Source organism: Neodiprion virginianus, chromosome 2, assembly GCF_021901495.1.
Source record: "Neodiprion virginianus isolate iyNeoVirg1 chromosome 2, iyNeoVirg1.1, whole genome shotgun sequence".
Taxonomy (NCBI): Eukaryota; Metazoa; Arthropoda; class Insecta; order Hymenoptera; family Diprionidae; genus Neodiprion; species Neodiprion virginianus.
The window spans coordinates 29,741,696-29,766,116 of NC_060878.1; the positions used below are offsets into that span (position 1 = coordinate 29,741,696).

The 24,421-nt window shown below is 43.6% G+C and overlaps 1 protein-coding gene and 1 long non-coding RNA gene across 3 annotated transcripts in view; one reads left to right on the top strand and one right to left on the bottom strand.

Annotated features, from left to right (window-relative positions):
- Window positions 1–24,421, bottom strand: part of LOC124297876 (obscurin) — a 205,031-nt gene that overhangs the window by 30,232 nt on the left and 150,378 nt on the right. For both annotated transcript variants that reach the window (XM_046749220.1, XM_046749219.1), the window contains one exon: window positions 14,746–14,923. In XM_046749220.1, coding sequence (XP_046605176.1) covers window positions 14,746–14,923 — 178 coding nt within the window. The remainder of the gene's footprint in view (window positions 1–14,745; window positions 14,924–24,421) is intronic.
- Window positions 1–24,421, top strand: part of LOC124297877 (uncharacterized) — a 154,967-nt gene that overhangs the window by 8,467 nt on the left and 122,079 nt on the right. The window lies entirely within an intron of this gene.

The following is a 24,421-nucleotide window of genomic DNA, read 5'->3' on the forward strand; positions in this document are numbered from 1 at the left end:
ATGCTTTGTTACAGAGGTTTGAAAAGTTTGAAGAATCAGCTTCAAGGATCTATGCATGCAATTGAAAAATATCGAATAGCTTAGGAATATTCTAACTTTCAACGAAAAGTGAAATTTCACCATTTCAAATAAATGGGAAATAACAATCTTTGTTTCTATCAAACACTAAAATTTTAGTGGGTAAAAGCAAAAAAAAAAAAAAAATACTTTTTTTTAACTACCCTAGTGTAGGTACACATACGTCGAGATGCATGTCTGCCAACATCGCTGCCGGGATTCGGACTGATTATTTATTTTTTACTTGCTTGTCGCTATTTTTTGAGAGACGAGGTTGCCTACAGATGATGTTGTATCCGATTAGCATATAAATTAAAACATAATTATAAGTCGACCGGTGAGTATTATAATAATGAATATTAATCGCGACGAACGAAAAGGCGTCAGTGTCACCATTGAGACACATAATTACCATATGATAATTAGGAAGATAGAAAGAGAGAGCGAGAGAGAGAGAGAGAGAGAGAGAGAGACGGACAGAGAGAGCCCGCTTTTCGAACCCTGCGTTATAATTTTTTCATCCCCCTTTCCCACTCGGTTGGGAATATTAAAAAGTGAACAAAAAAAATCCGCAGGAAGAACAAGGGGATGAATAATTGCACGCTTATCTCTGGTACACGGATTTCCTTCGGATGTTCGAGGTAAAAAAAAAACGGGGCGAGAAGAGAGTTGACAAAAAAAAAAAAAGAAAAAAGCTCGAGTCGCGAAAAAAATTTGCATCGAAAGTGAAAAATTGTTCCGCTCGGCCGCCGTTCTGTCCGATGATTATGCAAGCTCTGGGATATCCGTGCAACGTATATTCTATCGATATGAGGGATCGCTTCCTGGCTTTATTTCTGATCGTTAAACGACGAGACAGTGCAGATTCAGGACCAACGACACGAATGATTGTGGCGTCCGCTTCGTTAAACAGGGTTGGAAAACCTTTGAGGAATTTGAGCTTTATTAAACCCATTCCGCAGTCATCCTTAAGTCGAATTTCATTTCCTGGTTACCTTTTCGCATAATCTGCTCTCGTCGCGTGTTTTTCTTACGGGTAGCAGACCTTCCATCAACTTGACGCACTCTCGATGGTCTCTCTGAAAAACATTCGCCCTTAACGAACCCAACGATGCGCCAATTATTCTGACCTGCGCTGCTGTTCAGTCGACGTTATTGGTCGATTTTATAAGCTGTTATTTATTGAACGGGGAAAATTAAAAGCGGCTCGGAATATATTTGAGGAGTGATTGCCTCTTTGGAAGAACAATTTGCGTTCGTTATTTTTCTCAGATTTTATTGATGGCAGGGTGTTTTATCCATCGGGATTGATGAAACTTTGTTATTTGGAATCCTTGAAAGATATCAATTATATCTCTTTTCACAGTTCTCACTCCTTACGGATCGAAAGTAAAATAATAAATAGATAATACTACGTATTACGTATATAACGAAGTTTTGCACTTTGGTGTCGTCGGTTATTTGTTCCTTCGAAACGCTGTTCCAAGCTTTGGAAAAATAATGTAAGAGAATACTTTGTTTCATAGTTCTTTGTAGAAGATTTCAGATATTGAAATCAACGAATTTCTAGCATTGAGAGTGCACGCTAATTTAATTTTCGAATGAAATTCCTTATTCTCCGGTGGCTCCGGTAAAACTGACTAAAATCTTCAGTAATGTTCACAGTGAACGTGAATAAAACAAAATCCGTGCTATGTATAAACATCGAATCTCAGGGAATTCGAATAACACAAATTAGGATTTCTTGACAAGAACGTTCAATATATAGTAAAACTCTAGTATTTTTTATTTTGTTCACCGTAGTAGAAATTTGTTTTTGTTACATACTAACCAAATTAACATTGACGAAGATTGTTTGAATAATTTTTTCCCTCTTCCTAGCTTTTGATCCGGACGATACGCCGAATGATATTTTTTATACCGCGCAATTTTTTATACTACGAACACGACAACTACCCAAGAAGCCCAGAATCGAGGCCCACTTTAGAACTAGATATGCTTTTAGCGTGCCATTCAACTTTCTACGTGATGTATATCTTGGCTTTCAAGTAACGGTTGTTAAAAGCTCGGGGGTGCGTGCCGGTGAGTTTCGCGAGAACGCCGCTGCCCCGCCCATCCTACAGGTTCAAAGGTGCTTTGTTTTATGTAACACAGTACGTCGTACGAACAACGAATGGTATTTCCAGACTTGAATTTAATGAATTGAAATAAGTAATTAGCAGGCTTAATGCCCCGTTATTCAATTACCACTGTTTTCCGGGAAGTCTGAAAATCCGGAAAGCACGATTCTCGTATCAGCAGCTCCGCGGGAAAAAAAAAGAATTATACGTGTGGTGAAATTTTGCGCAATATCCCCTGGATAAAATCTGACGGTGGATAAAGAAGAGAAAAAACAAAAAACAAATGAAAAAATTATGCCACTCAAAATAGTTGAAAACAATAAATAGAAATGAAAATTACACGATTGGTCCCGCAGGCAGGAGATGAAAAGCGGAATAAAAATTTTCTGAAAGCTTTTATTTACCGTTCATCTGCGCAAAAAGTTTTTGCGCCTGATGCAGCTCCGTTTAATCGCCCGGATAACGATGCGACAGCGCCACGCACCCCAGTCGGCAAAAGCTTTTCTCCCTTTAAGCTGGGCGAGATACTCGCGCGGCAAAATTGCTGCTGGTGCTGACGCTACTGCACAATGCGTAGCTATCTTATCGTTAAATCCGCATGCATAGATTACGCTTTTTCCCGTCCGAATAACGTGCGCCAAGTTTCACTTTCGAAGGATTTTACCATCGCTGCTGCAGCTTTGCGAATGGAAATTGTTGCAACGTTTAATTAACCCTTTCGTGCGTACATTTTTACTGACACGCGATTCGCTTGAAATTTTTTATTCGTGAGCTTTTGGGGTCGCTGATTACGAATCTGAACTGGAAATTCGAAAATTCAAAATGGTGGATCTATTACGTCAGACGTAAATTCAAAATGGTATTTGATTTTGACAAAAACTTTATTTTTTACATGGTTTGTGGGGCTGCTGATTACGAAGCTGAACTTGGTGGAAAATTCAAAATTGTGGATAGAATATGGACTTTGACTTAGACTTTGACTTGGAATACAGACCTTCCACCATCTTTTGAAATTAATGCTCTTCGCGTCACTGTTAAAAAAGTGATATCGTAACACAAAGTAATTGCGATAAAATCAATAATTCGTTTGACTTTTTTCGATTCAAATTCGACCCGACTCGATCACAACTTTAGTTGCAGTTTACAAAAGTTAATTTTATACTTTTTTTTATTCTTCTTTGAGAACGCAGCTGTTTCCTTATTACGCTTGAAAAAAAAAAAAATTCTTTATTATAACACGTAATAACGATCAGGGAGCGAAAATGGGTGGTAATTTTCGCACGAATATCTCCTCTGAATATCGGTGATATCGGTGATCAGGATAGAAGTTTATGGAGCTACGATAATGATTTCGAGGTGCTCCTGAAGCCGCTCGACAGATAGGGCCTCGTTAAAAAGCAGCGTCGCGTTTCAATTTCAAGGGGGCGTGATCACCTTACGCCGACGGTGTGATCAAATAACCGCGTTAACAAGATTTTTGATAATCTAAAGAACATACATCCTTTTCACGGGGAATCTACGAGCCGAAACTCGACGGTAAATTCAACTGCCGGTGCGGAGCGAAACATCAACCGAAATTAGGTTGCCAGCTTTCTTGAAGATCGATAATAAAGCAACAACAACAATTTTCATTGGAGGTTTGCTTTTTTCGGTTTGCCTCTTGAACCTTCGAGTCGAATTTTCTAAACGAAAATAATAAATTTGGCTATCTTGGTTTCTTTTTTTTTTTTTGTTCCTTATCTTATGGTTAAAATTGTGAAATCCATTATCCATTTCGTGGTGCTCCGAATTCTAAAACCTCTATACAGATTTCGTGTATCAATTTTCCTGCAAAGTATGCAAAATAAAGTAGTAAGTGACTCGAAAATGACGCTTCGCTATCCATCACCTCCCCCTCCGATATCACCGGATATCATCGAAGCTGTTCATCTACCAGGCCCGCGGAATCACCCCTCATCTCGTTTTCTGACGTCAATTCATTTCGCGGAAAAAGACAGAAGGGGAGAAAAATTGTATCGAATAAAAGTGCAGAGGGTGGAGGAGGGTGCAAAAAAAAAAAATCGCTGACCCTGATATTTCTGGCAAAGGAAAATCTATCGGTCCACTTCACCGAATATATTGTTGTCGGAAAATATTATCTGCCTTATGCAATGTATTATTCCCCCCCCCCCCCCCCCCCCCCCCCCCGCCATTCTGCGTCGGGGATGATTTCTCGGTAGGGGAATCTGAAAAGGCCGTTGATACGCGTGTCCGATTTGCAAATTGATTCTAAACGGAACTGATGGAAATGGAAGCATTAGTACAGAGGGAGAAAAATGCAAAACGAAAAACGAGCAAGCGGAAAAAATGGATTTTTAGCTCCGTCGCGGCGCAACCCTTCTTAGAATCTTATCTAGATATCCTGAGGAAAAACACGTGAGCTGTCAACGAAGATTTATGAGGCCGCCTGGCACGGCTTTATTGCTGCCTAGACGATCCTGACCAGTGCGGCGGTTAACGGATCACCTCGAATATCCTGGTCATCTAGCGTGATGCGAATACCGAAAATCGTTTCAATTTTCATCAGAAGTCTTCGTTCGCCCCACGATTCCATTTCGGATTCGCCATTATCCTTCCTTGGCATAAGTGGTGCCTTATGGATCGTACCTTACAGGTATGGATACGAACGGACACCAAGAAAGATGATTCATGTTTTTGAATACGAAACGATTGCAAAATTTCTCTGCGAATAATAAATTTCTCAACGTCAATGTGAGTGAAAATTCTCTGGAATAACGGAAAACAGCTGCTCGGTGAAAATAATATCGTTACATATTTAAACACGTGATGGGGATTCGCAGACTTGTGACGAGAATTTACTTTCCACGTACGGAACAAATCATTTTTATGGGTGTATTATTACCCTGCCTAACATCGCGATTGTCATTTCGGTGAAAAATCGCGATGTTTCCACCTGACGTATGTACAATTTACCGAAGTAACTGAGAATATGGCTCATGTTTTGTCCTCGTTTCTCTCGCGTTTCGCAACGTGGATATAAGAAACATTGCATCACTTGTGACTCGAGGAATTGGTAGCCGCAGAAGTGAAAAGCTTGCAGTAGAAAACGAAGGCCATCCTAAGGAGGCGTTCAAAAAACGTACAAAGGATCGAAAAATTCAACGCATAAAAAATTCCGCCAAAGTGTATCCACGTAATAATAATATATGAAACAAGTGTTTCGAATGCCGAAAGTTTTTTTCTTTTTTTTTTTTTGCTTCTTTTGCATTGCGAGTGAAAAGGGCAAAGTAAAACTTGAAAAAAAAAAATTTTGGAATAAGGAAAAGAAAAAAAAGAAAAAAAAAAAAATGAATATTCTCTGGAAACATTACGCGGGGTTTGCGTAGGCGTATTTGCCTCGTGGTACATAATAGTATGTACATACCGTACGTGTGCTTAAAAATATACGCGAGTGACATCAGAGTTTTATAAATATTAAAGCCCGTCAGCGGATTTTTCGAATACTTTTCAAACTCGCTACGCGTATTCATATATATTCAATGAGCCACCCGCAGCACGTACTTCTGCACCCACCCACCGACTCGTCGGCACTCGAAACCCCCGTGACACGAAAAAATCACACGACCGGGTGCGAGCCAACGGATACTTTGATTCTTCCTGGTGAAATGGTTTAAATAGCGCGCCTGATGCGTAAATCAAAATAGGAAAACTGGTCGGGTACAAGTTGCGTGCGTGGACGAATTTGTTCACCGGTTATCACTCTGCGAGAAGACGCCGCAGAATCAACGTCTGATCGATACCTCGTAGTCCACAATTTGAATCTATTTGCACATTTTAATGTATCCAATTTTGCAATCATTATAATCAGTATAAATACATTACTAAACTCTCTCTAATGATGAGTTTTCTTTTTATTTGTGTAAACGGAATATTTCCTGTCAAATACAACAACCGTCACACTGTGTTACTCAAAGTTTTCGTGCTCTCGCGGTTTTTTTTTTTCGAAAATACTGATCGAAAATCTGAATCCAAGACTCGTCTTGCTTCCTCGTGAAAATGTTTCAACATGAATGGTCAGCTTGAATTTTATTTGCAGTCCTCTATTCCCATCCGTGCTCATCTTTCTCTCAAGAAGAGACGCGGTAAAAGTCCAGCAGCGAACAATGTTCCGATCACGTGCAGCCTCCTCGCTAACGACAAGTCGAACCCGACTCAACGCTTTAAGAGCTTTTAAGCTGCAGCACAGCGAGCGAGGATTTATCGCCGGGCTGTTTACACTCGGAAAAACAATTGACCCGGTCCAGCGGCCCGGACTTGCACCTGCCTCTCCTCGTGGCTGCTGGAAAACACCTCGCGGATCTTGAAGAACTTTCTTTCTCTCGATTAAAAAAATGTTTGCGTTACAGCAGGTTAGTTCCGGTTCTGTTGCTTCATCTTCTTTTTCTTCTTCTTCTTCTTCTTCTTCTTCTTCTTTTTTTTTTTCTTCTTTTTAAAACTTTCGACGAACGGGATAAATTTGATACTTCCCACTTGGTTGGTCAAAGTGACATATTCCGCAATTCTCTTCTGTACAGCGCAGGGTGAAAGAGAGTAACGGAAACGGTGGGGAATTGTATGTTTGGTAGATGTAGAATACAGCTAATGAAATAGTTGGCTATTTTTTTTTTCCTCACCAGAACTGATTTTTAACGGCTTAATTAACCATTGTGCGCACAATCGCGGAGTTGGTTTAAGACCGTGGAAATCCATTTCAACGGAGTTTATTTTCCGCCTCGGAAATAAGGAGTTCTTCTTTGAATGGGAAATAGCATTGCAAGAGGCGCGGCATAAGCGGGTATATCAGCGTTAAAACAGCGCTTCTTTTATATTATCGTTCCATAAAAGGACTCGCGACGAGTGTGCAATATCCGGCTCGTAAACTCGGGCTTAACGCAATCCTGAACACGAGTGTTTTCCATCAGAGGAGTCAGGAGAGTGTGCAAGGAGCAAAGTCGACACAGCGAGCACGCACGGATTCCTTTACGGCATGCGGTGAAACCGTCAGATATTGTTTGAAAATTGTTTCGGGTACTCCTCATTCCCGCGTCACACTTAATGCCGTTTGAAATTATAATTCGGAGCGAAAGTTCGCTGAAATTTCTGGTCCGGAAGACACTCGAATGCTATTTTGAACCGCTTTAATCGCGAGGACGACGTGGCGAAATTGGCACCACCGAGCTTTGCTCTCCAAGCGGAAGTGTCGAGAGGGTGGGAAAAATTCAATTCCAGTGGTTTCGGCCGGGCCTTCTAAACAACGATAAATTCGACTCGAGGATCGCGTTTTCGCACCCGAGTAGAAACGGTGCAGCGAAGCAGCTCTGATTACGGCAAGTTTGAGCCGAAGTACTTTGGGATGCACGTTTTCGTCCCGGTATTCAGGACCGTTCTCCGCCCTCATACGCGCGGTTCTCGGCTTGAGTAACCTCGGAACTTGGCACTTCCCGCTTCCCGCTTTCCACTTCCTATTTCCCATTCCCACGAACCCGGTACCAGACCGCTTCTCGATTATAGAGCAGTAACGACGCCGTAACGGACCTTTATCTCGGGAGCAACAACTCTTGACATTAACAACGCGGCTCCGGCCGAGTGCCGACGAGGAAGAAGACTCGGGGGTGGCAACGATATCGCCAAGTGGCACCGCCCCCGGGTCTAACCTCGAGATAACGAGAGACCCGTCGCCGCGAGTTTGTCCGACACCGGAGAAACTTCCCAGGAAGTATCCGCAACTCGCGAAGGTTACCCGCGTTCACCACGAGCCCATTTCCCGACACCGAGCTTCGCTCCACATTTCGATACCCCTCGAGTCGACGGAGCAGGTGGTCTTCGGCTGCGGTCAACGATTGAACGACTGCGAATTTCACGCGATGCTTTTCGTCGGGCGGAAGAAATTTCGAGAGGTTTTACCGATCGGAACAATTCTGGAAGAGTCAAGATTTGCACTTGTTACCGTAATTCGCATCGTTGAATTAAACTAGGAAATTCGTGCAAAAGCCGAGGAAGAAGAACGGATGCTTCGATATGTTGGGAGTAACAAGTTGGCACAGTATTTTCGTTCATTCGAACCTTTGATTCGTGAAATAAATAGAAAAGATATTTGGTATTTCGATGGCCTGTTCGATATGAGGTTGGAAGTCAATTGAATCTTCTCTGGATTACTTTCGGTTAGTCGAGGGTTAGATGTGTAGGGATTGGATTGACGGATTACGGAGAGGCTGGATTTACCCGTTGCGAAGAACCAATCCAAGTTTTGTCATCTAGGAAGACTGATGAAAAAATTAAAGAGACGTTTGTTAGAAAAATGACGAAAGGACAGTTATGTTGATCATTAAACTCCCCTCCGACACAATTTTTTTTTCATGCGCTCTCTAATTTGGTTCTGAATAAACAGAAAAAAATGAGAATGGGAAATGGGAATCTATTTCAAAGGGAGGGGGTACCTGTAAGCATAAATCTTTTCCCATTAGAATAACATGGGATTTTGGCATATTCTGGTTTCTAATTTTTTTTTTTAAACTCAGAGACATTAAAAAAATGTGACAATCATCACGATTTATTCTGTGTTAATGAAAAGCATGGAAAGAATTTTGATTTTCTCCTCGTGAAATATTTTATGTAATTTTGAACGCATGTATAAAATCGAAAAAACGAATCGCGTCAAAAACAGGGCTTTTCTGAACTGGGGGAGAATTTTCATTATATCCTTGACCTTTTCAACCGATTCGACGTTATTCTTCTCAATTCCTGTACGATTTGAATATTTCCGAAGTTGCGTCGACTTCCCCTTGGAATAGAGCACTCCGGTTGAGCCCATAATTTCTTTCTATTTATATGGAACCAAATTAGGGAGCGAATGAAAAAAGTCATGTTAAGGGGAAGTCTATTGATCATATAAACAGTACGACTATAATCGTAAATATACCACCAGGTTATAATTTCCGATAATTTTTAGAAACATTCATCACGGAATATGGGGATTTGATTATTGAAGTGGAACAATCGTTCTCGGACACATATCGGTAATTTCATACGTACGAGTTGATTCTAGTACACTGAAGTGAACAGACCCGTAGACAGAAGCTCCGTGCGAACACTTTTACGGCAATTAGTTACTCAATGGAATTGGTACGGATATAACGTAGTCCGGAAAAATCAGAACTGACATAAAATCGTTGTTCGGGTCTGCCTTGCGACTTCCATCCTGACGAGTAGCAGGCTTACCGGTGGAACATCGATTCTCTGTATCGGAAATTTGATTTGTCACACATATCTACCGTACTGTCGATATCGCCGTGAGACTATGTCGGAGTTATTATTCACCAGGGCGTATTTTTGCCCGTATTGAACAAGCAGAACCGTTTCATGTTCCACTTGTTTTACGGAACGACGTTGATCCTGAGTGTCAAAATGCTTCTTGCCGTTAGACTCGCGGAGCGCTTGAGGAGCCTGATATTTAGCAGGGGAGATTGGCGAGACTTAACACCAGCCAGGGAAGAGAATTGCGCATTTGTTCCTTGTTTTTTATTTTCTCTCTTTCTCTTTCATCGCTTCACGAAAGGAATTCATTTTCCTTTCGCGGCCTCGACTCTGTCCGTTTAGTTGGCTCAAGCTGCGGCAGCAGCGGATAACCCGGAGCCCGGAGTGGCGGATTTTCAGGTCCTAAATAATTGCAGAATTGCTTCATCAACATCGGTGGCCCGAGGCGGAGCCGTTAATATAACGTGCTCTTATTAAGGCTTCATTAGTCGGGATGGTGACCTGGCGCAGAAGTACGTATCCGAGTATAGGTATTAAAACGGTGACTGCGGTGGCATAGAGGGAGTATAAAAATGCAAAATAGCATAGATAAAAATTTCAATAAACATTGAGGGTAATGGCGAGGCTGCCCGAGCAGCGCCCGGATATTATCGGCGAGTTTTCACGACAATCCTTATATTATCCTCCTCGCAAGCTCGCGGAGCTCTCGCTGTTATATCGAGGAAAATCTACATATTACGTCCTGTGTGCGGGTGATGATTTTGATAATTTTTAAGAAGGGAAAGAAAAAAAAAACTCCATCGTCGTCACGAGGGCGCGAAGAAATTCGTTAATGCCTGAGGTTTTTCACGCTAATATAAAATTCCGACGTGCCCGAGTTGTTCTCGTTTATTTTTTTTGAATTTTTTTTTTTTTTTTTCTCGCCTTCCTCGCCAAGCGACCCGGATTACCCTCGTGTAATCTGCCTTTAGAAATTTGCACTTCACCGTCAGCCGATCGTCCAGACGGACTTGAGGGGATATAGGCGGTAGGAAAGGTCTGGTGATACGCCTTTTCATGCCGGGTTAAAAGTAGGGAGAGCTCCGAACGTGCAGAATGTAGATTCATCTGGGTGGTTTGACGCCGGTGAAAACCGCTTAAGTTCTCAACGTGACGCGAGGCAAACAAATTGTGCCCTGTATTTTCCTCGCGTGTGTGCGTGTGTGTAACCTCACGCACGTGTGGTAGGCGTGAAAAATGGGAATTACGAGGTCGCGGTGTACGGGCGAATAGAAAATAGAAACGTGAAATACTGAAAATGGAAAATGGAAATAGGCAGAATCCCATGAAATATTCACCGCCCGCTACCACGCATTTACCCGGTCGATACAGGAAAGCCAGGAAAAATCAAAACCAGAAATCGGATTACAATTGTTTGTTTTTCGGACTCTGCGCCGCAGCCGCGATCTATAATTCATCCTTCCAGACCTTTTCATCCATCCACTTTAAGCACGCCTCGTAGTCAAATTCACCCCGGATCTATTGATGTATGTAAATAACTCGTAATCCTGCGCTATAATCAGCATCGCGGATGTATTTAACGCTCTCTTTTCTCATATCGGAAAACCCGTTTCGATCCAAGAGAATTCCCCGCAGTTATTCAACATATTCCAACTTTTTTTCGTACCCCGCGTTATACCCGAAGTAATGAAAAGTCGAGCCGGTCAAAGCTGATCGATTTTAGATGGGCAGGTCGCTTGATATCGCGCTTTGAGCAAGCCAACATTGTGGCCTGAGTAGCCAGTCACGACTGATCGCGTTATCTCTGGCCTTTCAAAGCCCGCGATACTTCGCCGTATTGGTTTATCAATAACTGATTAACCGTAGGTGGATTCTGACGCACCTCGGCGGTGGTAAAGTCCCGTATCAATTTGTTAAAGAGTGATTAATCGACGTGCGCGTAGGCGGAAAACCGAGATCCCTGTCAAATACGGTTTTGAATTAACCGAAACGGAAACGCGGCGAAGTTAGATCGTTTAAGGGGATGGGGATTACAGCTTGAACGGTTTAAAATTACACCCATGTTTAGGAGTTATAGTCAGGAAAACGAATACATTTAGAGCAATTTCAGTTTGAGGGCTTAAGTTTATAGTTTCAAGAACATTGTCGAATAAAAACAAGCTTCATGGTGATAATATCGTAATTATCGGTAAAAATCGCCAGCGAAATCCAATGACAAGACTTGCACTATAAGAAAATGAGGCGAGGGGTGTTAATCGTAAATCGCAATACGTGGTTGTTTCACCGCAACAAATGCGGATTGACCGGCGGAAGAGGTTAGTTATGGTTATTGTACGGGACGTTCGATCAGCCGACAGCTGACAAGATGCATCGGTCCTTCTATCAATCCTTTCATTGACGAGGAAAACAGTATACGAGACGTGCAGAATCGAGGGAAACCAAAGCCTTCGCCGGGAAGTTTGAGCGATGAAAGAGGTCAGATGTTGATAAAAGCGTGGGCTAGTTAGCGTGAATTTTGACCTTTACAAAACGTAACCGATCAAAGGGTAGACCCGAGGAAACCCGCGACGACTCCTGAATGCGCGTTACACCGCTCGGACTCGCGGATCGGAGAGAGTTAGGGAGAAAGAAAGTGAGAGAGAGATAGTAGGAGAGAAAGGGAGAGAGAGAGAGAGCCATCGACGGTGAAAACAGGCCTCGTATCGATTCTCCAGACTTCGCGTTCGCACCTCGTTCCCCAGGCACCGACTCGGAAGTCGTTCAACACACGACGCCGCCGGACCCTCGTGGCGCGGGTATGTACATACATACATGTAAGGTCTACCTAGCCTGGGTAATAACGTTAAACTACGACCTCATTGCACCGCAACCTTGTTGCTTCTCCGCCACCTTCACCGCCTCCGATATATTTCGCCACGACGACCTCTACAAGGCGTCTCTCGCTTGGATCGCTTCGGGCGCTTTCAGAGGCTCGACGTGTCCAACGTCAACGCGGCCGGAAATGCCCGGTGGGGATCAAGGTTCCGATCTACCGTCGGCATCGTTGGATGTCGTTACTTTCGAATAGTCAAAATTTGAATGTTTTATGTGATTTTAGAAAGTTTCCGGGTCGAATTCTCCTAAAGCCTGAGGAAAATGTTGAGTAATTGATTAGGATCGCTTGGAACGATCTACCCTTTGGTAATTTCAACTATTCGGAGTAACGAGATTCGATGTTGGTGACTGACTCGTATCTTGTCAATAATGTACCTACTCCCAACGATTTTACAGTTTTCAAAGCTTACAAAACCAATCTGTCATACTTCACATCGTTCGATTAATCGTAATGAACTCTAGCGCCAAACCATGTGCACTTCGTGGCTCCTTGTGACAGATATATAAAGTCATTTGAGCCTTGTGTGGAAGAAGGTAAGAAGAATTTATTAACTCCGCGACTCTCAAATTCCTCGGTGAGAGTTCGGGAGCTTGAAGGAGAAAAGCTGTCGGAAGAAAACGCGGCGGTCCGGCTTTTTGGATTCGTACCGTGTCTAGAGCGCTTTACCACCGCATGATTTTTATGGGAGAATCGAGGCAATCGGCGGTCGGTTGCATCTGGTTCGCATATTTGTCATTCAATCGTCGAACGACGCCGCGTTCCTAGGCTGGTCAGGTTTCGCCCGGCTAATAAAAAGCATCGGTTATCGTTCGGCCGAATATCTCGCTACACAGGCTGCACCCTCGTATCTCTGGTTATCCATCCTTCGAGCGTCCCGTTCCGCAGCTATACGTGTTATTAATAACCTTCCAGCTCCCGGATCTTACCGCCCCTGGGGAAAAGCGCGGACTGAAAGAAAGCCGGAGAGAAGAGGGACGTGGAAAATTGAGACGGGGTGGAGAACCGGTCGCGTGACTGTTTTCAAATTCATGTATTCCGGAGAATCTGCATATATTATACGATGACGTTCGATTCACCTGAAGCAAATTATCCGTCAAACCAGGCGCGCTCGATTGGTCAGGCAATTTTAATATTCGATGACTACCCGATAGGGGACACTCGATTAACGCGAACGATGAAATTGTTTCGGACTATTTGTGCCGTAGTATTTGTTGAGTAATGAACGGAAGAATTCAGCCCCGAAATATCCACTTAAGTATTCATCGAAATGATTAAACTTCGATTAAGGAAGAGGGAAAAAGAGCGAAAAGTTCGGGGCAGCAGCTTTTCAATTCACCGTGATTGCTTCCAAGCCGAAGAGGAGGGAGGGAAGTCGAGCTGCTCCTGCGGGCATTGTTTAAACATTTGAATTCTGGAAAACCGCCCATAATGGGTGGGTTGTGTGTTTGCATAGGATCTTGCGAATCTGACGTTGACCGGATGGATCGGATATTGCCAGTGCGTTATTTGACTCGGCAAACGATGTTCGGAAAGGAATTTGCGAATTCAAGCTGGCCGGGATCGGCGCGGCACTCTTTACCCGCAAATCCTCAACCCGATCTCCATAATAGGTTGATATCGAGTGCATGCAAAGTGGTACAAAATATACTTCGTGAATGCGTTTTCAAGTAATTAACAAAACGGTAGGTAAACATGGAGTTATTTATATGTGACGGTCATGTTAGAAATCGGGCGAATTTAAGACGGGCTGATGTTACAGGAAACTTGAGAATCTCTTTGAGTCATTTACTGCGGTAACTTTAAAAAGGGACTCCTAACGAACACCAATTACACTTTTTGCACGTCTACGACGGGGTGAAAACTGTGTGAAAAAAATTCTCGCTCGGTTCTTCTTTCAACACAAAAACCATCCGCGTGATACCTTCAGAAGCTTGGCATAAGAAGCCAGTTGTACTAATGCTTTAATTCATTTTTTTGAATCAAGATAGGATTTTGCGGTTTTTTTTTTACTGGAATGAGGTCTAAACATCAATCTTGCGCGCTCGAAGAATACTCCCGATATTTTGGATTTCTAGACGAAGTTTGAAAAGTGTCTCGTGAATTTTTGCAAACAATCGTTGCTACGGTCTCAAATCGATATTATCGTGTGTATATATATACATAATTAGATAATCTTCAAAAAACGATGACAACTTTTTACGATGGAAGAACCAGAAGCCAGATGTCAGAAAAGTCGGGAGTTTTCTACCTTTTGTCCAGAATAGCGAACTATTGAGTTTCACTGATTGAGTTTCAGCCACATTACTGAAATTCCCGATCGCTTACACCTGATGAAAATTCTATTCGTTTACGGGAGAAACTTCAAACTTGAGAATTATATATTTTCCTGTAAAAACTCACCTGATTCCTCCGCGAGTCGTGTCGTAGTTGAGCATGCGAGAACCATGACGCCATGTGACGTAGCCGGACGGATGCGGCACTTTGCTGACAACGCATTTCAGCTCTATCGTACTTCCGGCCTTGTAGAATTTGTCCCCCGCGGTCGCCCCGCGTTCGTCGACAATCTCCACCTTCGGCACTGCAATTTAATTAAAAAAGTCACGAGTAATTCGCTTGCCAGAAGCATTCTTTAATTTATTTTATAGACCTGCACGTAATTGTCGAGCTCACACCGATTGTTCATTGGTTTATAATTTGTAAATTGGTTCTAAGTTGTTTTATAGAGTTGTTTGTAAATGTTTGATTGATAGATAATAAGTTCAAGTTTGATAAACGACTCTCTTTTCACGGGATTGTTGTGAAAAGGGAGGAGAAGGCATTCGGTAAATAAGATGTTGTAGAAATTGAGAGATTTTGTGAACAGTAATTAAAGTTATTTATACGAATTTCATGTCATTGATATCATTGAGTACGTTGGGATAGTTTATTTGAATTTATTACTAAATTTAAGTCCTTCCACCTCGGTTGTAAAATTTCAACAGAGAGATTCGGGCAACTTTAGTTTATCTAAAAGAAAAAGCCTTCCAGATAACTAATGACGGCTAAAGATTTCAAAATTCACAAAGCTTAAAAGGAAACATCTTGAACAAATCATCAAGATAAATCGATGAGACTTCTCGTAACGAACCAAATAATTAAATAACCGCAATAAAAGTAAGTTGAAGATAGAATTTCGAGAGGCGATACCTTCCCGTCACAATATAGCCTAACCTAAAAATGATAAAAATAAAATGAAAGATAGTCTGACGGTTTCATCCAATTTTTAACACCATCTACGGTTGTGGCGCGGGTTTTCATTTCACCGAGTGATAATCGCTTCGTCGAGAGGACCTGCAGATCGAGTGCAGGAAAGAGAGAGATAGGAAGTGGAAAAAGTGGAACACTTTTTTGAATTTCGTAAAAGAAGCTCAGCGTTAAATCGCCTTTAAAAAAGGTGCGAATGGCCGGAAACGGTGCCCGGCGCTCTTCCCTGTCCCACGCATGCAAGCCCGTAATGGGATTGCAGGATTAATTCAACGGGCAGTTTTCTCGCTCTAATTCCCCGAGGGGTTAGTTATGCCTACTTTGTATCCAGTGTTAATTCATAAATAATTCATTCCATGCGCGTAGTACGTATACAGAAGGACTGTCGCTTCACGGGCCGCCATTTCCGCAGGAACTGCCTTTGTTAAATCCTAACGAACCTGGCAGGCATCATTTCGGGAAATATTTTCACGACAATTTCGCTCTGTCTATTTCTCCCTCTCGGAATCTCATCCAGTTCATCGTCCGGTTCTCGGACCCCGAGTTTTTCGACTTCGTTTCTCATCAGGGAAGCCCTCGAGGGTTTTGCCAAATTTTCAGGCGCTGACCGTTTTTTACCGATGATATTTCCGATACGGACTATTGTTATCTCCCATTGTGCCGCCTTAGTCGGGCACGATCAAATCCCGCTTTTGCTCCTCCCCTCCCGGTTTTAGACTGACAATGAGTTTAGTTTATGATTTATGATAACGCGATATTGCTGGGTAATGATCAGAGTTTGACTCGAGTTTGGTCAGGTCTGGGTCAGGCGTGGAGTGAGGGGTCGCCCTCTGGGGGGAAGAGACGCGCTTCCGACATGAATTTAATATCGGATTATGAACCTTTCCAGAATCAAGGATCCCTTCCTTCCCAAATCGTACCTTTTGGTTGCCCGCTGCCCAGACCTCGGGATATCTTTTTATACAAAGAACTTGATTGGAATTTCGGGAATTCGACTGGTTTTTCTTATTTTCAAACATTAACGTACGTACTCGAAAAAAGATCCGCCCTTTCTCTCGTTTACAATCGAAACTGAAACACCAGAGATTCGCAGAAAATGTTCAAAGTACTTTGAAACACCGACAAGAAGGAAATATATTGCATAGATAAATACTTTGGTTAGCGAGTTGATGAAACTATTGCGAACTGTTTAAAAATTCGTCGGGGAACTTCCCATTCGTTCGAAATTTGGTAATAAGAAGTATTTTATCTCAGAGGTTGAGATTTTTGCGGGAACGTGTCAGAAAAATTTGCAGAAATGTTACGATCGATTTCTGAGTAATGTTGCCATGCGTTGATGCGATTAGTCAACTTTCTCTACGTACCGATCTCTTGAGAATTTTATAAAAATGAGGGAATTTGAACAAAACTGACATGTTTGAATGGATTCAGACCAACCAACTTCCTGAAATCTCTAGCTGCAGCAGCGAATCCGATGTTTTAGAAACTGGCTCGAGGCTTCGATATGCTAATTGGGTAAATGGTTCAAACGGGTTTTCCCGTGCCGATGCAGGCAAGCACGTGAGCATCGAAGGCGGTAGAATTTCAGGGTAGGTAAATAAATGCTCAAGCCTCTGTCTATATCTCTGCGGGTGGTAAGAGCAAACAGTGCCATGGGAGAGTGATTTCGTGTTTGTGGTCTAGGGATGCTCTTGAGCGGAGCATTGCGGCAGGGCGCGAAGCCGGTGGCGGTTCGGGGGTGAGTCGGACGTGGAAGAGGGTATCTGTTGCGGTCTGCAAACGAAGTCGCACTTAATTGGCCCGATAAAGTAGAAACCCGCTCGCACCCTTCCCACCTTCACTTTCCTCTCCTTTTTACTCCCTTTCTCCTCCGGCCTTCGTTTTCCACTTCCTCCTTTTCCCTCGGACCGAGGATTTCGAGCCAGCGACGGTTATTCGAGTTCGAACCTCCGTCTGCAGCTATTCACTCGGGGTATGCTGCGGAGGAACGTGATCCTTCTTATTGACGGCGTGTGCAGGCCGCGGTAATTGGCGGTTTGATAAACGATCGGGAAATCCCGCCGATCGATCGGACGACAAGAGCTTCAACTTGGGCGATTTTTAAGGGACGTTTTCGATCCCTCACCGTCGGGATCGTTCCGACGATTTGTAGCTCTCGATTAGCGGCTGACGCCGGAGGAGCCGTGCAGTAGGTAGCGAGAGAAAGTGAGAGAGAGAGAGAACCGAGGGTGTTTCTAAAAGCGGTTCAGTTTTATTGGCCGTCGTTAAGCAGTCGTTGAACAGCGCCTCTCGGGCATTCAGATCAGCTGCTTGACAAATCCGGCTCGCGGCTGCGGAGGTGAAATCGCGAACGGGTCGGAGAATTCTTTTCGGTAATAAACGACGACGGTCTCTCTATCGGAAGACAATTTGCTAAGAGCCCGGAGGAGAAGCACTCCTGTGGGACACAATAGGTGGACTCAGGGAAATAAGAAGCCGAGTTTCGAAAAGTTCGGGTCCTTGGATGAAACCGAACAAACGAACGAACGGAATCGGAGGCGGAGGCGGAGGTGGAGGTGGAATCGCGTCGAAGTGTGAGCCGGCAGAGACGTCGAAAGTATAAAGACCTGGAACGGGGTTGAGAACGTCCGGCGAAGTTGGACGCCGATATCCTCCTTCGAAGTGAAAACAATCGCGGCCGCCTGATCAGAGATTCCACTCCTGGACTCCTATTTTCTTTTCCCCACTTTTACCACCGCTGCACATAACCCCGTCAATATTCCCCCCGATGCGACGACGCGGCCGTTCTCATTCGCCACGTTCGATATACGTTCGCCAAGCGGAGGAAAAAAGCTGTCCTCCAGGCTAGGCAGGAATTTCGAAGGGCGAATAAAAGGCGTAATTAAATAATCCAGGACCGGGACCGCCCCTCCTGGTCCTCTTAGCGGTAATCAACCGGAGATTAGCATAATTCATTTTCCCGGTGAGTTCATTTCGCCAGCTCGCACGTATCGCGTCCTCTCTCTGCCAACTCCTCGGCACTCCTCGGTTTCAGGGATTAACGAGCGAAGCCTTCCCTCGCAATTGCGATCAATTGCGGCCCTCCTGGACCCGCAACCTGCGTTTTTCCACCTCTTCAATATTCCGAACACCCGGGCGAAGCGAGTCTTCGTCGTGATCAGCTCCGAGCGCCGAGGATATAACCTAGCGTCTCAACTTCTTCCAAGTGCAGAATTTTCTTTATCACTCACCGAGATAATAGTTAACCCGGTAAGCTTTTAGCAGATTGTTTCTTGCCGTCAGGCAAAAATGGACGGCGGCTTGCTGCCTGGCTGCATCTTCGACGCTCTCGTGATCAATCCTTAAGCCTCGTCGCTGCGAATGACGTTTCGAACGGCGAACTCGCTGTTCCTGCATCCACGGTGCATTATTATTCGCACGGATCGATGATTTTGTGTTTCATTCTTTCTTTTTAAAAATTTTACACATATTCGACGTTCCGGACGATGGTGTTCATTTTTAGGTAAAACGCAAACTTTTTAACTCCTCAGCTGGAGCTTTTACACGGTTAATCGTGATTCTGCCACTGATTGCGAGAGAAATTTATAACCGTGGTTACCTCTCGGTCTTTGATTAATTATTTTTATTCTTTAACGCTATCGGGAAAGGCATGAATTTTGCAACCGTAACCAAAAAATCGAGTATATCCTATGTTGTTATTTTTTGTTATGTTTACTCGTTCTGTATCTCGCTGTCGCCATTGCGATCATGTAATGCTAGTGAAAAAATGTAGCGAGTGAACTGAACAAACAGATTCGATATTTCAATGACCGTTGATCTAAAACGATTCTATCTAAAGGGTTCGAAACTCGCTTATCCAATTGCAATCTTGTCTTTCTTGCTATGATCAGCAACCTTAAGATACCGCTTCCGTCAATTTTCATCCACTCGGGCAGTCTGATTGCCAAAGTTTAACTTGTCGCATGTTCGGTTACGCAACGCCAGTCAGCCTGCAGAGCGATCAGTCTGCGCGCTGAGTGGAAAAACTTCCGACGTTTTCAAGTGCCCAAGATCGATTGGATACCGCAGTCAAGTGACAAGGCCGCGGTTGGCGAACCTACGCTGTGCAAATGTCAAGTGAATAAACTGACGTCGTTGTGAGTTTGGACTCCTAGGGGTCGGACGGCGTCGAGGTTTCTTCGTGACTCCCGTTTCCTCTATTCCATTTCACAATCTCTCCCGTTCCATCGCAACGTCAAGAGAATTAGTCCGATCAGGTTTCGGTGTTCGATTCAAAAATGAGAGAGCGGGTATAATTCCGTCACTTGATAACTTTTGACGCTGGTGGGTAAGTTTTCCTTCACATGATCCGCGAATATCGTCCTCCGCGAGTTTCGAACACAAGAAATCTAACGCCGGATTTTCTCGTACTCTCCTCTATGGGTATACCTATACCTATACACGCTTCCTCCGAAATCCCACATGATCTAAATTCCAGAGTCTGCAACACCCCGGGATTGTACAGAAGCGGCAGTATGCATGGGAATCACGTTGTTGATGTACGGTGAAAACGGCCCCCGATCCAACACCCCGACACATATGTGGCCAAACGAGCCTCGCTCGACCAACTGCTTCCATCCACCCGGCTCTCTGCCCTTTTCAGAACCTATAATTCACCCCTTTTTCCTCCCGGAGGAATCCAGGACACCAGCTAAACGCACCGAGGACAATCCAGCCGTATTTTTTCGGCTTTTCAGTGCATCGGGTCTCCGACGAGTGCACGAAGGCCACTCTTCTTGCCACTCGCGAGTTTCACGGTTCTGTTTTTGCCTCGAGGGAGGCGAAGGGTGTTTCGAGTCCTGCAAAATGGCAAGTTTCCACCACCGCTCTTCCGGCCTGACTTAATTAAAATATGGAGATCAGTGTCTAAATCCTTGCATTGTAGCTTCCTGTCGGCTGCAATAATAGCGGATAATACATCGCTGACCGAACTCGGCTTGGCTACCCCCTCGAAACAATGAATTTAAATCCTTCGGGGTTCGAGTTTATATACCCACGCTGTCTCTGCGAAGCCCGCCGAATAATGGGCGGAGTCTAACCGCGAAAACTGAGGACCGATGCTCGTGTGGTGCTACGTTTTTTCGTTTCGTTTTTCAATTCGCTATCGAGCCTTGAGCTGAAACTTTTCGGAAATTGCTCCGGTAATATCTGCCTGATTTTTCCTCCAAATTGATGCGACGAGACCAGAATTTGACCAGGCCGTTCGGTCCCGGTCCCTTACGGGATTCGACCCGTGCTGTCGTTGAAGGTCGGAATGTGTTGCGAATGGGTAACTGAACGGAGGGTCGGCTTCGAGACTGACTTCAATGGTCAAGACCTGGTCGATTGCTAGCGGGCAAATCAGTCGAACATAGACTCGCGTCCTCCGTCGTCTTCACTCGGCCTGCAAATTTCACCCCGCGCCGGAGAATTATGCAGGAAATCAGCAAAGCCTCGGATAAATGTGGCCGCGATTGATCGGCCGGTTATTGTAATCAGATCCAAAGTTTTCATGATCGGAAACTTGCATCGATGCGACGCTTCTCGTTCATTTGAAATCCGCGCTGCTATACCGGTGCGGTTACAACGGAGACAATCGTCTGCTGCAGAAGAAAAACAAAACGGACCAGCATAATTTCAGGAAAAGTGAGTTCGGACAAGCAAAGCGAGAGAAGCGGGTGAAACGAGAGAGTCGAAACACGATCCGCTGCAGGCATGGCTGCAGGTCGGTTCGTTCGAAACGAGCTGCGTTTATGACTTAATTCCAGCAGGCGTCCGGCGTGATTAGCTCCGGCTGACTCGGTCTGGTTAGCTGATTGCTTCGGCAATCATTATCTCCATTTCACGCCCGGCGACTCCCGATAGCCGGTACATCTCTCTCACGCCGAACGAAATGTTTCGATCGATCCCGCATTGTCAGGGCTGATCTGGTGGTCACCTGCGACGTATAAGGTACGTACGTCTAGACCGCACTCCGACATTCGGTTGCGTTGTCCCAGGCAACGCGGTGATTCTCCGTGTTATACACATCCGCGGCCGCATTTCAAATTCGGAAAAGTTATATTTCGCGTTACGATTTTCGTCGGGATTGAAAAATTCTGGTATGTTTGAGAAACCTGCAGATGGATCTGCGATTACTGAACCGATTCACGAGATTATGTAAAGAAAACTCCTCAGGCAGTATTCGAAGAGATATTTTCTATTTCCAGAAACAAAAATGTGCTGAATTCACCATGAACGTGGCAGTAAAGTGTGTCGAAAGAAATGTTTTTTTTTTCTGATTCAAAGAAATGTTATTCGTCTGAAAAAAATAAATAGCGAGAACAACGGCTCGTGTTATTACAAGCGGCAAGAATTGGCAAAACATTTGTTTGTCTCATTTGATCGCCAGATTTGGTAATTTCAACAATTTTTTTCCTGTTCGTTATTTTTTTGAAACTTGCTCTACTCGATTTGTAAGCTGCATCTAATTCGGCGCAACACACGGTTTCTTAGGTACAAACCGGGTTAAGAGAACCTGATATAGATCAAATCAATTCATTTGCATTCAATATTAATTCGATTTCTCATTTGCCAGAGCATTTGGTTCCCAATCAAATCATATTTTCAATTCGTTAAATCAAGTGCACTTTTTTCCACTGAATCGAATATTTTATAACGAATAAAATGAACTGCTTATACTCGTTAGTTTATGTGAGAGAAAGTAATGAATAGATTCAACAAACGCAATCAATCAAAATTTCTAATTACATGTGTAAATATAATTATACTTCATAGTACAAAATTACAAATTCATTCATTTGAACGAATTTCTCTGATTCATTTACCAATACTGAACTTTATTTGAACATTGATATCGTTGGGTACTGCTGGACGAAATTCAGCCTAAACAAACAGAGCTCTGTCAACGAGCTGCTTTACTGTGACCGAAAAGTTGAGGTAAATTTTACGAACAGCACACGGAAGACACGGGTTGCGAAATGGTGGAAATGAAAAAAAAAAAAACGAAGAGGATCAAACAAAAAGGGGGAAAAAAGGGTGAGAGGGATGAAAAACACCTCGGAGCAGAATTTCCGCGCTCGTTTAGCCCGCGATCGACTTACACCCCGTGGCTGAATGGAGAACCTTGTTCCATTGACGTCACGGCTCGCTCCTCCGCTTCAATTTCGACCCCCGATCCCGAGTCGCCTAGATTATCTCAATTAGAGTTGGCCGGCACACACCGCTTAGCGATGTGCAATTCACGCCACACGTTGCGCCCCGGTTACAACGTGCCGACAACACAATGCGACAATAGCCGATACGCCTATTTCCGGTTAGAACAACGCCACTTGGGTGTGCGGTGCATGCATTGTGCCTCGCCTAGCCGGCCGAGGCTTGCAAGCTCCGGGATTTTCACCGAGGGTGAGAAGACCGGGTTCACGTTTTTGCCGCACCCTCCGCCGCTCGGACGCTGAAAGGCCGCGGGCTAAGCAGCGGTAAGGTCACCCACGCAAAGGATCGCGAACTGTACGATGCTTGAAATTCGCTGCGAATAACTCGGCGTGCCGGAGGAATCGAATATCAGGCACACGACAGTTATTCTCTCATTTTGATCGATCCGTTTAGTTTGACTCAGATTTTCAGGATCGTCATTTCAATCTCGATGCGATTTCCGCTAAGAATGATAAAGAATAAACGATTTTCGATTATTTTCTCTTACGAGATTTTGAAATAATCGCTTATTCGATCAATTTTTACCGCATCAATTGAGTCGTGTTCGATTATTTTTAGTCTCGTGGCCATTGCTTTACAAATTTGGATATGTCATAGTTCGCATGACGATGTGAATTTCTTTCGAACCGAACTAATTACGTCTAAGAATTTTTTCAGTACCTTCGGTCGTTATAAAAAATACGCTAAAGTGCATTGTTACACGTGAAAAAGTCTGATGTTTCTTAAACTGATTTCCATTTCGAGGTAGAACCTCAGGCACTGCCAAAAAACACGTTTCTTCATATTTTCCGCTCTGGTGTAATACGTAAGGACCAGAAAATAAATTGTTTTTATTTGTTTGTACGAAAAGGTAGACATTTCGAAATAGGTTCCGAAATCTTTACGGTGGAATGAAAGTGGGGTTGTACAATCGAATCGGTGTAATAGGCATACTCCAAAACATTGACTTTTTTTCCTAAAAGTATTTGAATAACTTGTCTCTTTATTTTTTCATAACTCATTGTTAACCGAAATTCGGTGAATCCGTCCATTCATCTTCCTTATTACTTTTCGGATTTTGTTCCTCTTTGCTGTTTTTTTCTTTTCTTTTATTTTTTAACCGCTATTCTTTCATTGAGAAAAACAAACAGTTATACAGAAGCGCCATAGCACGGAATAACTCGTATATGCAAAGTAACTGCGACGGCGAACGTGTCCGTTGATATAATGAATATGCATATATGCAGAACGTTTAACGGTTAGAAATTGATTTTGCAAAAATAGTAAAATCTCGCGGTCACGTCTCGTACTCTTCTTTCTCCTTGCCTTTCCTCGACCCATCGCTTGTAGTTAGATTAGCATCGATTTAGTATTCTTTACTCCTCTTGCGCTCCCTTTATTCGTCATCAGTTATCGCGAAAAGACGCGTACTCGCTGCTCTAAACCTGCATCGCATTTTCAAACAAAAATGAGTTTTTCAACAATATAAACACGTTTTTGAAACTATTTTAGCCACAAGGTCGTTTGAACATAATCTCGTTCTTTAATTTAACAAATGAAAATATGACGTCATTACAAAAATGTCATTAAAAAGTTTGTGCAATTTATTCTCAAACATAAT